The sequence below is a fragment of the Botrytis sinoallii genome, assembly GCF_014898435.1.
Source record: "Botrytis sinoallii strain Bc 23 chromosome Unknown BSIN_027, whole genome shotgun sequence".
NCBI lineage: Eukaryota > Fungi > Ascomycota > Leotiomycetes > Helotiales > Sclerotiniaceae > Botrytis > Botrytis sinoallii.
In genome coordinates, this window is record NW_024066054.1 from 586182 (window position 1) to 602912 (window position 16731).

General features: G+C 35.4%; 4 protein-coding genes across 4 annotated transcripts; 1 reads left to right on the forward strand and 3 right to left on the reverse strand.

Annotated features, from left to right (window-relative positions):
* Positions 1 to 8934: 8934 nt before the first annotated feature.
* Positions 8935 to 9596, reverse strand: EAF02_010800 (uncharacterized protein; the record flags this gene model as incomplete). The annotated part of the gene is made up of 4 exons (XM_038906848.1): positions 8935 to 9050; positions 9103 to 9145; positions 9209 to 9276; positions 9422 to 9596. The coding sequence occupies 4 exons, from the start codon at positions 9594 to 9596 to the stop codon at positions 8935 to 8937; spliced, it is 402 nt and encodes a 133-aa protein (XP_038753396.1).
* Positions 9597 to 10126: 530 nt separating this feature from the next.
* On the forward strand, positions 10127 to 11634 carry EAF02_010801 (uncharacterized protein; the record flags this gene model as incomplete). The annotated part of the gene is made up of 5 exons (XM_038906849.1): positions 10127 to 10281; positions 10337 to 10378; positions 10439 to 10537; positions 10597 to 11539; positions 11608 to 11634. The coding sequence occupies 5 exons, from the start codon at positions 10127 to 10129 to the stop codon at positions 11632 to 11634; spliced, it is 1266 nt and encodes a 421-aa protein (XP_038753397.1).
* Positions 11635 to 14289: 2655 nt separating this feature from the next.
* On the reverse strand, positions 14290 to 15027 carry EAF02_010802 (uncharacterized protein; the record flags this gene model as incomplete). Its single annotated transcript, XM_038906850.1, has 1 exon — positions 14290 to 15027. One exon carries the CDS (start codon positions 15025 to 15027, stop codon positions 14290 to 14292), a length of 738 nt encoding a protein of 245 aa, XP_038753398.1.
* Positions 15028 to 15677: 650 nt separating this feature from the next.
* On the reverse strand, positions 15678 to 16164 carry EAF02_010803 (uncharacterized protein; the record flags this gene model as incomplete). Its single annotated transcript, XM_038906851.1, has 2 exons — positions 15678 to 15870; positions 15956 to 16164. The coding sequence occupies 2 exons, from the start codon at positions 16162 to 16164 to the stop codon at positions 15678 to 15680; spliced, it is 402 nt and encodes a 133-aa protein (XP_038753399.1).
* Positions 16165 to 16731: the final 567 nt, after the last annotated feature.

A 16731-nucleotide genomic window follows, 5' to 3' on the forward strand; every position in this document is an offset into this window, starting at 1 on the left:
TGAGAACAGAATTTATTTGTTCTGTTTGCAAATGGAATATTAAAAAGTGCTGAAGGGTTATAGCTAATCATTTAGTTAATTGAGATTAGAAACCGGATACAAACTATATACCATAATTGGAGATAATATTATCTAATAGATTATATAAAGTATAAATACAGCTGATAAAGATATCAACAAACTCTTCTATTGTAAGTGTTCTAACCTCTATAAAGTATCTCATTTTAGTTAGTTAATAAATAACAATTAGAATATACTTGTATATGAAATTATAATAAGCATAATCTAAAAGCAATGTAATATAATCTATTGATATATCAGATCAGGCTCAAAAGGGAACTAATAATAAACATAGGAATCCGAATGAAACCGACTTTGATGACTTTGTATATATATAGAGTTTATATGCTTATACATATAAAGCAATCTCCTAATACATTTGTGGTTATTAATAGATACAAGAAACGAGATTGATTATTTTAGTTTGATCTAGATGCCCAGTTGAACCAGATAAGTACATCCTATAGATGATTTGTACTTTCAATTCATTATTTAATGGAATCCATAATCTCTTTTGATAATATATCCTATTATTTATTATATAACAATCTTGCATAGCAACTCGAAGTGTTTTCCTGAATTCTATTGGTTATTTACATATATATTGATTCTCGATTACTGTAATAAGTTGATGAGCCATATTTGATCTTCTATAGGCATTATCAATTAGTTTATTGATTGGTTTATTTTCTATAAGTATTACAAAATCTATTGGTACTAAATAAATATTAGCTTTTAGTTTATTATAAAGGTCAATATCGAATTTGTTTATTAATAAAACTATACACTTTTTATTCTTCAAATATTATTGTTTCTAATTACAAAATTTGGTTTATTCTCTTTCTTTTGGCTTAAAGTATCTAATTAAATAACTTTAGACCCCGATTAATAGACTATACAAAAGTTATAATAAGAGAGGAATTCAGATCAGCGGACTTGTCGTTGATTTAAAGCCTTCATTATAATAAAGTACTCTAGATTTTTGTGATTAATAAGAATCTCAAATTCCTATTGCGAACCTTGAAGCTCTAATTGCCACTCCTCCATAGACTTGATAATTACAAGAAGCTCCTTATTATAAATCTCATAATTGCATTCTGCTACAAAGTGTTTTATCGAGAAATAAGCTACTAACCATAAAAGGCCATCGAAATCATATTGAGAAAGTACCCCTCCTGATACCTAATCTGAAATATCCGTTTTCAAAACCATTTACTTATTGTAATCAAAATATATAAGAACCAGCATTATTATAAATATATCCTTAAGTATAACAAAAGTATCTCTATATAACACATCCCACATCCAGCCAATATCTTTGCATAATAAATCATTAAAAGACCAGTATATCTTTGAAAAGTCCTTTATAAATTATCAATAGAAATTAACAAACTCCAAAAAACATTATAGATCTTTTACTGAAAGTAACTATTCCCAGAATATAATTGTAATAACCTTTTCAGGGTTCATTTATATACCGTTTATTATAATTATCAATCCCAAATAACAAATAGAAATAATCTCGAATTCACACTTGTTTATATCAATCTGTAGTTCAACATCTGTCAACTTTTATACTATTGTTTGAACATGCTCTCTGTACTCTAATTTATCCACCGAATATATAAGAACATTATTCAGATACGCTGTACAATATTTGTTCAGTTCGTTAAATAGAGTATGGTTGATATAATATTGAAAGGATACTGATGTATTGTAAAGATCGAAGGGCATAACAAGTGATTCGAAAAAACTAAAATGAATAATAAAAGCTATCTTCCATTCATTACCTTCTACAATATAGAGTTTATTGAAAATAATAATAATATTTAGTTTTGTATATACTATAACATTACAAAAAGCATCCAGAGTTTTGTAAATAATAAAGAATAGATAATGATTCTTTATTGTAACATTATTTAATTCTCAATAATCTTGATATATATATACACTGCCACCTAGCTTAGCAGCTAAAAGTAAGGGTATAGCACTATATGATCTTGATTTCCAAATAAAGTCTTTACTAAGATTATCGTTAATCTACTTATATATAATTTTGAGCTCCAATAATGATAATAAGTGGTTCTTAAAATATAGTGACTCCTTTTCAGATATTAGTTCAATCTTATGATTCTATGCTCGATGTGATAGAAGAGTATCCGCATAACGCAAAAGGAATGCGGGTAACTTATCTTACAACCAGAAAGAAAGCTTTTGTTGAATTTCCGTATTATTGAGTTCAGATTTTCCAATTAGAAACTTAAAGACATCTGCCTCCAAGATTTTGTGTAAGTAAGCCGGCTTATAATAATTATAAACAAAATCATATAAATATAATAATAATTAAAATAGGGTTTTTAGCCAGATTCTCTTTATCGAGTAGGATATCCCTGTATTCTTCTTCGTTGAAATAAACTATTTATAGTAAAGTAGTTATATTGAGAGATTCCCTATTATTTATAGTCCGACATTCTACTGCCTAATCAAGTTCGTCCTAAGTAACCCTCATTACACAAACATTATCCTATTAACAGAAAGAAACAAAACTCGAGGCCTATAGCCAACAAATATCCTCCATATTCGGGCTTAATAAAAGTAACTGCACTTCTAGTATTAATACTAAAAATAATAATAGATAATCATATTTTGGATTGATTCGTTATCTACATTGACCAGCCATTTTTTCTATTAGAACTACATATATATTCAGGAGATTGCCTATCATCTAAGCTTGTATACAAAAACCTCCATTACAAGTTCTTGTTCAATAATGATTCATATCCAATATAAATATTATTTTAATATTTAATTTGTCTTTGTTGGTAATAGACTCGTATCCCTTATCTTTCTCAAACCAGTCTTTTATATATAGCAATTGATAAGTCTCCTCAAGAAATTCCTTAATTAACAGTAATATATCCAAAACTTTTTCTATTTGAGATTATTCCTGAACTACTAATAGATCTACAGCCGATTGTAGTGAATAAATCATTGGTACCCGAATGGCATATAGTATATCTCGAGGACAACATTACATAGCATAATAGAATAAATATAAAAAAGAAAGTTATATTCAACCAGTTTATATATAGATTATAGCATTAAAGCTATAACAAGCTAAAGATAATAGATATATTAGAAGATAATTTGGTAACAAAAACAACTAGATTTCACAATATAATCTTATAGCTATATTCATAATAAAATATTTAATAATAATATCTATAACTTTACTATCTATTAAACAAAATTCCTTTCGATAAAACAGAGTTTGAATATATATCTTATAATTAATAATAAAAGAATAATCTGCAAACACTTTTCCGAAATATTCACTATCAATCAGACTAGTCACATCAAAAGAAAATTCATGCACTAGGAATATAATGATTTTAATGAATAGAGATTTGTTATCTATAATGCTAAACTATAATAACTCTTTACTAACTATAGCTTGTTTTATTCATTCAGTATTTCTTGATGATCTTTATAAGCAATTCAATATAGAGATTAGGCTTTTCCCGTATAATCATTGATTGAAGATATTGATGTGTTATGGGATAAAGTGTTAGATACACTTTCTGAAGATGCTAAGACTTGGTTCGATGAATCCCTGAAATGTATTCAATTATTGCTTAGAATAAAATATAGTATAGGTATTATTATTATTACTATAACTATTCCGAAAACTGTATTCCTGGAAATCATTTCGATTATAAGATCCACCCTGATTGTTAGAGTATTGATTAGAGTATTGATTGCCTCGACTGACAGGAATACCTTGATACAAACTGCAACCATCGAAATCTTCTCAGGAATCTGCGAATCCGAGGCCTCCTTTAGCTGCTTGTTATATATCCGCTTGTTTCTTAGCATTATAGTCTTATATCGAGTAATCAGATTTCTTGTAATAATAACAGAGACCAAGTCGATATTCCTCTTCTCATTATTAATCTTATATTTTGAAAATATCGAGATCTATAAAATTAAATAATATTAATACAATAAACAATATATTGATTAGGGATATATAAGGTTATATAAAGCTCAAATTCATTTTTGATTTCAAAAGATATTTATTCTTTTATAGATTCTAATTTCAAACTTCAAATTTCTACTTTCAACTATTAATATTAATAAGAAAACAAGAATTGAAATCTTATATAAATAATTATTAAAGGTTATAGGAGACTTTCGTTTTTATTACTATAACCATCTTGTGTAATTGCTTATTTATTTATTTATTTATTTATTTATTTATTTATTTATAGTGATTAACGTCTAATATCTAACCTCCCAAGGGGTATTCTAGATATACTAAGGAACGGGCCTACAGGCCACTAGCATTCCAGCCGCTCATAGTAGTGTAATGTTAGCTAATCAGGGACTTATTGCCTCTGGTATTCCCCCGCTCAGTACCACTTATAGCAATCCTATAGCTATTCTGTTTAAGGATTTATAATCCTATTTCAGAAAGTTTTGTTTTATATACCATCCGGGTGTCGGCGGATGATCAGGTCGATCGCTGTCGATCGGGAGAGCGTTTGGAGCGCTTATGGCTGTTCGGGTGCGGGTCTTAGGTTGATTGGGGTAGAAAATTCATTTTTGGGATATTGGAATAGATTGGAATTTGTATAGTTTTGTGTAGTTTGAATATATTTTAGTATAGAATCTAAATTTAGCGAAAAGATCAGTAAAGCTATATTATATTTGCAGAATGCAATTGATATATACTATTACATCCTATTCGAATCGAAATCGATTTGGTGTAAGCAGCCAGTCACCGCGCATCTGATTATTGATTGAATATTGAAAGAAGTGCAGTGGGCTTTTCTCAATCCTGTATATACAGATATTCGTGCTATTTTCATAATTAAATTTGATATAATAGACTGCAAAGTCACTGTGTCCGGTTCGTATCGCTATGAGTCTGTGTAGTACCCCGCGAGGGAGCTTGAGGCTTTCCGGCTGTGTAATTGCTTATAATATGTTATATCAAGATATTCTAATTGAATATAAAAGCTGAAAAAGATATTTTATCAATCATTTTGAGTTTACTCAAATCGGATCGAGATTTCGTATACCACCATCGATTAAGATATAAAGTCCATTAAACTTACTGAGAAGGAATTATTAGTAATATAGATTGAGATTCCATTGATAATATTATTTATATCCAATTAATCTCTCTTAATATATATAGTTATTAATAAAAAAGATTAAATATAAAAGTTTTTTTTTTTATATCAAAACAATCGAATCGATTATTCAATAGATTTATAAGCCTTATTTCCAGATAGTATATTTCTCTTATCGAGATATTAATTCTATCTTCTCTTTTTGAAGGGGCTCAAAGTTTTTTAAAGTTTGTTATCAGCTAGCCTTACCTTGGATAAAAGTGTCTGATGGATTTTGTACAATTGAGATTGTACTAATTGATTTAATTAAAGTTGAATACTTAATTAATTATCTATAGCAGTTTTAAGAAAACGCTCTGTAGCCAATCTCGTTCGAGTGCTTGTTAAATAATAAAAAGTGAATCAAATATGTGATTAATAATATTACACAAATAATTAAAATAATCCTGTTAATCTTGTATTAATGTTAATAAAAGAAAAGAACTATAAAATTCATAATCCTGAAAGCTAAATAGCTTTCCTGCAATCCACTACCATTAATTAAAAGCATTATTGATTTCAGCTCTAAATGTTTTAAGCAAAATAAATAATAATAAGCTAGTACTCAAAGTACTTGATATATCAATTATAATAGGAAAAGAGAACAAAACAAAGACAAAGACAAGAACAAAAATAAAGACAAAGATAAAGACAAAGGCGAAACGAATAGCATAAAAGGCATAAAAGATTGTGAAAACTATAAAAAGACCTACTTTAGATAGATGAAAACAGGAATAAAGAATTTCTTTTCAGAATCGAATTGCTCTTATTACAACGAGACTCTTTTGTAAAATAAAATATACTATCACAACGCAAGAGATAGATACTAGGTAAGATGTATGATATTCTACAAAGAAGTGAAGAAGGAGGCGGAGAGGCGCCGACTATATGAAGGGCGGATGCCTAAGGCATCCACATACTACGTATTGAACCCGTGACACGTACCTTGATATAAGTAATCAATAAAACACATTTTATTTATCAAATAATTTATTTTATATTTTTAAGTATTTAGTAAATCTTTATTTGAGATTATTTACTAAATAATTTAGATCTAATAATTGAAATAAATCGAAATAAATTGATCCGAATATACTCTAAAAAGGGAAGTACAATTTCATATCAAAAAGAGCGATTTTAATAATTTAATTAAAATTAAAATTATTGTTCAATTTAATTGAAATTGAAATATATAGTTTTCAAGTATAAACATTCTATATAGAATAAATTTTAAATTAAAATCATCAAAATTGAAGTCTTGGTAATAGAATATATAATCTTTTATTAAAAATTTTCATGGGAAAACGTACTATTGAATTTTTGAGCTTAAATTTCACTTTTTTGAAGCAATTTTCAAGAAAACTATTCTTTAATTCTTTAAAAACATATTGTATCAATTTGAATAAAATTCAATCGAAATTTGAATTTTAATTGAATTATTAAAGTCATTCTTTTTGGTATGAAATTGTGCTTTGCTGTCACGTTGTTCTGTGAGTCCGTGCACCCACTGGTGGTGTTAGTGAGGTTGATTTTGGAGTACACTTTGTGAATTTAGCCGGTCCGGCGCTTATCTACTTTTAAATTTAGCGTCGAATGGAAGCGGTAGAAGCGGAAGAAGCGAGGACATCAAAGCTTGGCGAGATTTTCCAAAGAAGCTACAGCACTGCTGCTATGTATCACTATTATTGTAACAATGTTATACATTACAACGATTTTGTAACCATTTGTATAAGTTACAAGTATGGTTGATTGCTCCGTGTCTTGAGACATTCGTCGCTGCTAAATTACCTCAATAGAATATCATGAACATGAAACCGTGCCAATACACATGATACATTTGATCATCAAAACATACTTTGTGGAGAAATGGGATGATCCAATCATGATCAAGTTTCAAAATAAAACATGAGCAAGACACCCTCTAAACTTTGATCCCTGATGCAAACTTTGACTTGACCTTAAACACTACCGAAGCATCTATTGGCCGTGGTAGCTTCATTGGCAACGATCCCTCAACATCCTTATATAATGCTGGTGTACGCATAAACAGGTTTTAATTGTGATAATCTCTATAGCAGTGAGTTCGAATCCAAGGCATACCAATGGTTGAATGTTATCGGGATCTTGAATCCAATCGTACAGATGCACGTGCACAAACGGTTTGACGATGAAAGGGATATCGAAGATCATAGGACGGAGTGAGGCAGCCACAACAAGACAACTTTCTTGAGAAGATTGCCTAAAATCAACCGAACAATACGATTTTGATCATCTCTCTTAAGGGTGCGTTCGGATCGATTTATTTCGACTTATTTCAATTATTAGATCTAAATTATTTAGTAAATAATCTCAAATAAAGGTTTACCGAATACTTAAGGTTATGAAATAAATTATTTGATAAATAAAATGTATTTTATTAAATATTTAGAGTTATCAAATAATTTCTAATAATTTCTAATAATTTATTTGATAAATATTTTTAAAATGATAAATGCTTTCAAGATCCTTATATATTAATTGTAAAATAGCTTTTTGAAGCTTTACGAACAAATCTTTATTATTATTATCTTTATCATTTTTCAATATTATTCAAATATAGTTCAACTATCAAAATATCATTCAAATATTTTAGCCTGAACATCTTTGTCATTTAATATTATTAGAAATTTCATAAAATAAATCGAAATCGATCCGAACGCACCCTAACTAGATCTTCCACGGGATAGGTATTTACAAGATACATGATCCAGCCCCCCTCTGATTACCTAATCCATACCCTCAACCTAAGCTAACCACGATTAGCGCCGGGGTCACGATAACACGAGTGGGGTTCTTAGATAGTGAAAGCTGATAGCTAACCGTACATCTTGTGGGGATGGAGTTATTTCAGCACTGAGCGATTCAGCTATTTGTGAATCGAATAAGAAAAAAAAAGAGGAATGTCTCATACTCCGAGCACACAGTCGTATCTTAAGTATACAATCTATATTCAGAACGGAAAGAACAAGACTAAAAACTAAAAACCAACACGGGATCATCGGCACAAGTAGCTACCTAGGGAGACGTTAGCGATGACTTCATCACGAGTGGAAATGGCATCAAAAAAATATCTCAGCCGGCTAAGAATAATCTTTCAAAAAATTCTCATAATATGGCTACCAGGGTAGTTATTTTAGATATACCTCCTAGTAGTCATGATTTTCTGGTTGAATTTGCAGTTGGTGTTACTTCTTGTATCGCAACATTTCGGTGGCCCCGAGTGTAGCCTATGAAGCCTATGGATCCATGCGGTCGGTCTTCACATGAGGCTGAGTTCGGTGTGCTTTCTTTTCCGCCACCATAATTTTTTTATCAGAAAATCAAGAAGCAATTATGGACTAGTAATGCATGTTAAAAAGTAGTTGAATTGATCAAGGGGAATCTGTTGTAAAAAGAGGGACGCCTAGTCCACTACACCCAATAACCAAATACCAAAAGAATTGTATCCAAACTCCTTAAGTCTCCTAACAAAACCAAATACCACCAGTCCCTAAATAATAATATATGCCACTCGCAATCGCTGACCAGGCTACCTAAGATATAACGCACCTCCGTACCCGTGAAATCGTAACGATATGTTCAAACCCTCAGCGCCAGAATGTGCAACCCAAACCCATCGATTTATATCAACGTCCACCACTGGTGTTTTGCACACAACCTATTGAGGGAACATTTGCTTGATTTCCTCATCGCTCAACCTGATTTCAAGAACAGGCTCGCGCTTTCGTTCGAGCGATTCGAAATCGGATTCCATATAGGAGGGGAAGAATATTTCTATCACAAACTATTAGCATATTAGAAAGGAGGACCATAGGGCTTTCTTTACCTGGATTCCAATCAAACCCTTGTGAAGAACGCACGCAAGTGATCTATAAATAATATTCGTAAGTAAACATTCAATCATAGCATTCTCACGCCGCAGTACAACGTACAAGTCGTGGTGTGCCATCAGGGTCCCCGATATTAATTGTAGTATGTTCTTCCTTTGCAAGTGCTGTGCCTGAAGTAGATATGTTAGTCATGTTCTCTGCTGATTGACATGAGAGTGATGATCCCGTCCGAAGATCCGTTATAATTCCACCAATTCACAACTCCTATCTTCCGGAAATGTGAGGTTCCAAGCACCAACGAGGAGAAACACTTACTCAAAAGACTTCTTCTCCTATCATATCCATATCGAGTATTTGGAGAAGTAGCAGCTGATGATGGAGATTGTTGTGATGTTGTAGGAGAGCTTGAATATGACGAGGAGCTACTTGGGCTTGCTGTAGCAGCAGCCTTATTGGAATTTCTAGTTGGAATCGTGATAGATGACGACATGGTTGGCAGCTGGACGAGCTGGACGTTGATAGATTTGGGTGATAATCAAAGAAAAGTCGAAAGTTTGTAAAAGGGATCTTTCTGGCCACACCGGTATTCAGTAACTACTTTCCAAAGTCGTTGTATATGCCTTGCTTTGAGTCGTATGAGAATGAAAGAGGTAAACGAGAGCCTGGAGATAGATTAATGTTAATATGAGTACCCCCCCGTATTTGGTGGAGTCACAGATGGGGCTAACTAGTTGAGAGCTAATCTAAAACAAGTATAGTACAGCAAGGTTCCCACCCGAGTGAGATATGCTGTGCGGCCTTGGATGTGAGGCATAATATAACATCACGTGAATGGTACGTTGATTAGCTAAGCATGATTCAAACACCGAGCCAGCCTTGAGCTTCAGCTAGGCTAACAACTACGCGCGCCTTCTAAGGACTTAAATTGAAAACGATTTAACAACAACATCATCATAACCATCTCCCACATCTCACCACTACCATACATCCGCATTCACATCAAACCGGCAGATCTTCAATATGGGTGACGTTTTATTAGAGAGCCCTGCGACTCAGGCTTTGCCCCATCGAAAACCATTACCATCCTCGATACCAAACATAGATTCGCTGGAGGGCTTAGGAACCGATGGAAGTGATGAATATTCAACGTTGAAGAAGCTTCAAAGGCACTTGGAGTTAGTATAGTCTTGGATACGTCCTCAGAAGTGAAATGCTAACTAAGTGTCACAGATATATCCAACTTCAAGAAGAATATATCAAGGATGAACAAAGGTATGCGATCTGAACTCTATCTGTTATTTATACAAGTACTAATCATGATCACTTTAACAGAAGCTTGAAGAGGGAGCTTGTCCGGGCTCAGGAAGAGATCAAACGTATTCAAAGTGTTCCTTTGGTGATAGGGCAATTCATGGAAGCTATTGATCAAAAGTACAACACACACTTGTTCATCTTTCCAGCAATTAGTGATACTAACACATTCAAAACAGTACTGGTATCGTACAATCATCAACAGGATCGAACTACGTTGTTCGAATTCTATCCACCCTCGATCGCGAACTTCTAAAACCATCCTCCTCTGTCGCTCTTCACAGGCACTCAAATTCGTTAGTCGATATCTTACCCCCCGAGGCCGATTCATCAATTGCCATGTTAGGTTCTGATGAGAAACCCGATGTTACATACGCAGACGTTGGAGGACTTGATATGCAAAAGCAAGAAATTCGAGAAGCCGTCGAACTTCCATTAACACATTTCGACTTATACAAGCAAATTGGTATCGATCCACCACGCGGTGTTTTACTATATGGCCCACCAGGAACAGGAAAGACTATGCTTGTCAAGGCAGTAGCAAATTCGACAACTGCAAACTTCATCCGTGTCGTTGGTTCCGAATTCGTACAAAAGTATCTTGGAGAAGGTCCACGTATGGTCCGTGATGTGTTCCGTATGGCTCGTGAGAACTCCCCAGCTATCATCTTCATTGATGAAATTGATGCCATCGCCACAAAGCGTTTCGATGCACAAACCGGAGCTGATAGAGAGGTTCAACGTATTCTTCTCGAGCTTTTGAACCAAATGGATGGTTTCGACCAAACTTCCAACGTTAAAGTCATTATGGCCACCAATCGTGCCGATACTCTCGACCCTGCTTTACTTCGTCCCGGTCGTCTGGATAGAAAGATTGAGTTCCCCAATCTTCGCGATCGCAGAGAGAGACGTTTGATTTTCACTACTATTGCGTCGAGAATGTCATTGTCACCTGAAGTCGATCTTGATAGTTTAATCATCAGAAACGATCCATTATCTGGTGCTATTATTGCAGCTATCATGCAAGAAGCTGGTTTGAGAGCAGTAAGGAAGAATAGATATAACATCATTCAATCTGATCTTGAAGATGCCTATTCTAGTCAAGTTAAGGGTGCACAAGAGGTATGTATAGAGCTGAATAATCCATCAACTCTTAAATTTTCATATCAACATATTCTAACATTTTCCAGGCCGATAAATTCGACTTCTACAAATAGAGGAATGATAACTGCGAAAAAGAAAGTGGGGAGAAGTGGCACGGGAGCGAGATGGAAAGTGGAAAATGCCTTGAAATGTGACATTTCTGAAAAGTATCAGATGCTTCATTCATGCTAGGCTTTTGCAATTGTACCAACATACCAAACATTACGTTGTAGTAATAATTTCTGCAATGAATGCAGGGAACTTTATACAAAACTGCATGAATCTATACCCTTTTGACATGAAAAATGGTTTGCTTCACTGGATGGTATATGAACGATTTTAATAGTTACTTGTGGAGTGAAATGTGATATGTCAATCAATCAAAAGCGTTGGTGTAATGACTTAATTTGTGGCATATCTGATTCGAATTTTGAGACATGCATTGTTACAAAATAGTAAGAAAAACACCAGTTATTCTTCAAGTGGAGACGAGGGTATTGAATGAAGAAACAGTCATCTTTACTCATGAACTGAAGACTAAATAACAGGTGAAATCTTTTACTCATGGAAGAGGTTCATTACTGAATCTTACTTGTCCAGATTCCTTTCCTTTGATACCTCAAGACTCTCACTTGGGAAGTGAAAATGGTGAGAGAGGGCGAGATACCTCGTTAATGTTGACGCTAGTTCCGACGTCTAAGTAGCTTAAGTCATAATTGATACTTAATAGGTAGATCCTAAAGATGTCATCATTCTTGCTGTTTAAATGGAAATGCATTCATTGTATTGATGAGGTATGAATCTCATCACCTTAATTCAACATGCCAAGCCTCTCCAAAATGACTCAAGACCAGCCAATTTACCTACAAACTTCTGTCTCAAGCTCCGTAGACTTCCCGCGTTATTGATATTTAAAGTTGTAGCCTCCGTTCCTAGGTTAGAATCTACTTTCGCACTTCCACCTTCCGCTGCGCGCAAACTCCTCGCTTGTTCGTTCCAAGTCCTGCGTTAGTCTTAGGGTCTTCATGAATCATGAACTGCTTGCTCAAGTTATCCACTGTGTGTTCTTCCAGGCAATATCTGAGCTAGCTATCCGGCGCCAAACTCGAGCGGGAATTGTCAATTTATATTCTCTTGACTTCAATAGAGTAGAATTCTCTAGTGAGTGAGTCGTAGAAGCTAAGTAGGCTTTTCCTTTTAGATCGGCTACTACCAAGGTCCAACGACAAGTCTACATACATGATTTCGCGATCCACGTTTCGATGTTCATCACTTTCTCAAAGATGTATGGCGAGTATCATGTCAAGAAGAAGACTGAGAATTCCACCTATCTGTTTCAACAGTCTCTTTTCAGTACTTCGAATCCCCAGACTCAGTCCCACTCATTGAGAAGCCGATGGTCAAGGGTTTTGAACTATTCTTCTTTGTAAAATTACTCCTGCCGAATGTTTGTTTGTTCGTTCGTTACTTCGTTTCATTCTTCGCAATATTGAGAGCGGAATGGTGGATTGAGATATCCTCTCATACAATCGTAGTCATGTGGCAGATCAGATGAGAGCTACTTTTTCTTATGATATTGATAATCTGTTATAGCTACCTGTTTAAATGACTATTATCGGGTCTCAATATTACGAGTATATGCAGTACCAAACTGTTCGTTTCCAAATACCGCGTATGGTTCCTCGAAAGCAGGAGTTAATTATTTGTCTTGTGAGATACATTTTGAGCACGTGTTTTGAATAATATTTGTGCTCGATCCGGGGTGGTAACTGTTATTTCCTTCTCGCGTGATATTGCTGATTTTCGAATAGATGGGTGAAGACTGGTACGGGAAATGCAGGGGCTCGAATGTGCGGATTAGAGGAAGTGGCGCTGTTAATAGATGAGAGTGTAGCTGGTTTGGCGAAAGTTATAAGTTCAAGTTGATGCAAAAAGAAAAGGAGGTTTGTTGACGGTATATAGATTGATGGAGCTCCGAGGTATAAGACGTCGGGGAATTTTATGGAGCACATCGGCGGTGAGCTAGATTGGTAGGAATGGGAATTGAAGCAGGATTTCTACGGTGGCTAGTGGGAGTTTCCAAGTTGACGGTGTATACTACTTTACTACACGCTTGATCATAGAATCAAAGCCAGCATTCTCAACCAATAGTGAGTACAGTTATGCAATCGCTAGTTTCTTACTCAATAATAGCTTGATTGATTCTATGTATTTGCATTTTATATCATAGCCCACCCGTCCCATTCTGCTGGTCGATTGAATTTCAGCCCTAAACAATGAGAGTGCAAAAGAACTTGAGTGTATGAGCCACTGTCGCTGCCGCTTAGCCGCAGCTTTATGCTTAACCAGATCTTAGGTTTCTCAACTCAGATACCATCTCAAGTCTCAGATTTCGGTATTCATGAATTGAAATCACTGGTAAATGTCCTCATCTATTCCCTTAACATCCGCTTAGAGAATACACTTATTGCGTCTCAGCAAACATCAAAACTGATGGAGAACAATACATATGTCTTTGAGCCAAGGCCTAGGAGAATAGCAGACTTGGCAAGATCAGAGACGAATCCAATTCTGAACAGTCAGTTCAGATTCACACAAATAGAGCAACAGAGGTGATACAAAATGGGTAGCAAATGCAGAAGGTAATCGGAGCAGAAAGTTCGTATACAAGAATGATTTCACAACGTACCTATCGTACTCGAATTTCATATTTCCTTTCAAAGCCATAGCTATCGTTTACTAGCATCAAAAGCCTGGATTCCTTCGCCTTCGAATGGAAAGTCTTCGCAGACGATATCTGAGTCGCGCATATGTTTAACCGCGACTTGTACCCAGGTGAAGACTTTATCATGACGTGTAACACGATGAGAGTAGTTATATATCACCATGGTGAGACCGATTGCAGTCACGGGATTCAACCTCTGAGAAGATTGTCGTTTTGCGTGATCTAACCATGCGTCTCGATCTTCCGGTGGAATGTCCGCTTTCAGTAGTATCTTTGTATCTTGAGACCAAGGGAAAGTTCCAACGTCGGAAAGATATGGGTGCAAATATGGGGCTTTATCCTTGTGATAGGGCCTTTCTGGGTTATGTACTACGACAATGTCCTTTAAATTATCCCGGACTCTATTGCGCATGATCTTGAGTGCAGGCGCATAGGCTAGCAGGTGGAGACTGAAACTTGCAGATCTATCTACAAGGAAAGGATTGCTCAGTGCAATTTCAAATTTTGATTGCGCGCGTGCAATGTCAGAGAGAGTCTTCCTGATAAATGCAATATTCGAGGTTCCCAGTTTGCGGACGAGTTCCAAATTAGGCAAAAATTCTGTATTGACCCTCGGTGCATAGACATCTTTTCGAATACTTCTCAGCCTGAATTCGTCAAGTGGGCTTAAGCGCAGCATAACGGTTATGAGTCGTCCGAACGGCTCTCTGGTTTGAGGAAAGAACGGTAGTGGTAAAGCCATAGTAAAATAGGTTATCAAAGTAGGAATATATAAGCTCAATCGTCCAAATTCTGTATCCTAAAGTTGGCCAACCTCTTAGACGGCTGATTGGGAGTAATACTATATTTGAGAATGTTACGTCGACGTCAGACTCCAATCAATCAACTCGTGATTCAGCTATGAAACAATACAGTAGCCTTGTCCAGAAACATCTAGTATATGTAATTCTGATTTGGCAGCATATTTTGAACAGGAAACTCGGCTCGCTTGTATCTCATGCGTGAAAATTGATGCCAATTTATGTTTTTCCCAAAGTTTTCAACGATCAGTTGGGATCAAGTTGGCAAGATGTGGTTAGAATAAAGACAATCAAATACTCTCCATCACCCGAGACTAATTTAGACATAGATTTGACTTGATATATCCAGGTATTGGATATTGATTCTTATGAGAAGTGGGTGACATTATGCAGTGAGATTTCTCATGGGAAATATATCTTTCTAGCTGACTAATCGAGGTCGAATGTCCAGCCACAATCGAGCCACAAATTGATCTCATCACGGCAACATCGCACGAAAACAAGCTGATCTAGCTGATCCATTTTCACTTCCAACATGCACTCACTGCACATATTCCAATCTTTCACAAACATTCGACTCTACTCCGCCCCTCTAATTAACACCATGCTCCGGTGCTCCTCCCTGAGGACCCCAAATACTTCTCTCTTGCAACCATGCCAACTTTCCACTCTGCTTATCCACCTTCCCAAATATGAAGCTTTCAAATTCCGTATCTTCTCCATCAACTTGGATGGTTCCCTTCATATGCGCTGCCAGATTATCTCCATCGCGGAGGAATTGATCGCTATGTCCATCCGAGTTAGCTTTCCATAGCTCAATCTTTCTCTCCCTCCCTAAAGACTACCCGCTAAACTCAGGAGATGACTTACACGACAGGTTTGTACGCACTAATCTTCCCCCTCCACATCTCAATTCCCTTCACCCAATTCTCGACATCTGATTTCTGTCCGTTCATCACATGATAGAATGTAGGAAGAGCAGTAGCTTCTGCATACGTCTTTGCTTCAGCAGGTGGACCAAAAAGACTCTCTTCCATCGCGCGCTGGAAGCCTTCGATTGTGGATGTATATTCGGCCATTGTTTATTGAAATTGGAACTTCGGGATATCACTACAGTTTGGAAGTTTTGTGTGAATTTAACTTCTTTTTCTTTCTTCTCTATTTTTTAAAAAAATCATTAATGATTGCAAACGATGAGGAAGCTGATCTGCTTATGGTGTCAAATATCTTTGCTGCGCCGCACAGCTAATAGTTGGGCTGTCAAAGTGACGTCCGCAAGTGGATATGCATGATATGTGTATAGTGGGGGATGACGCTAGTCATGCTTATATCTTATGTGAGAAAGTAGCTCTTAGGATAGATCAGCGGTCTATAGTGTCTGTTGAATCAAGACGAAGTGGTATTCAGTTTATGACAACGATTTTCTTCTGACTGGGCATCTTCTTGCAGTTAGTATAATGACCAGGTTGTTTGAAGTCTCAATGTACTTGTTCTCAGTATATGCGATCCCACTCATTCTCCTCCCCTCCCCCCGCCTTCCCCTTCTTCCAATTCAAGTCCAAATCCACTACTTCTTTCTCCTAGCCCTCACAACCAACCTATTTATCATCCCAATTCAACCTCTCTTCTTGGAGCCTTTACCAAGT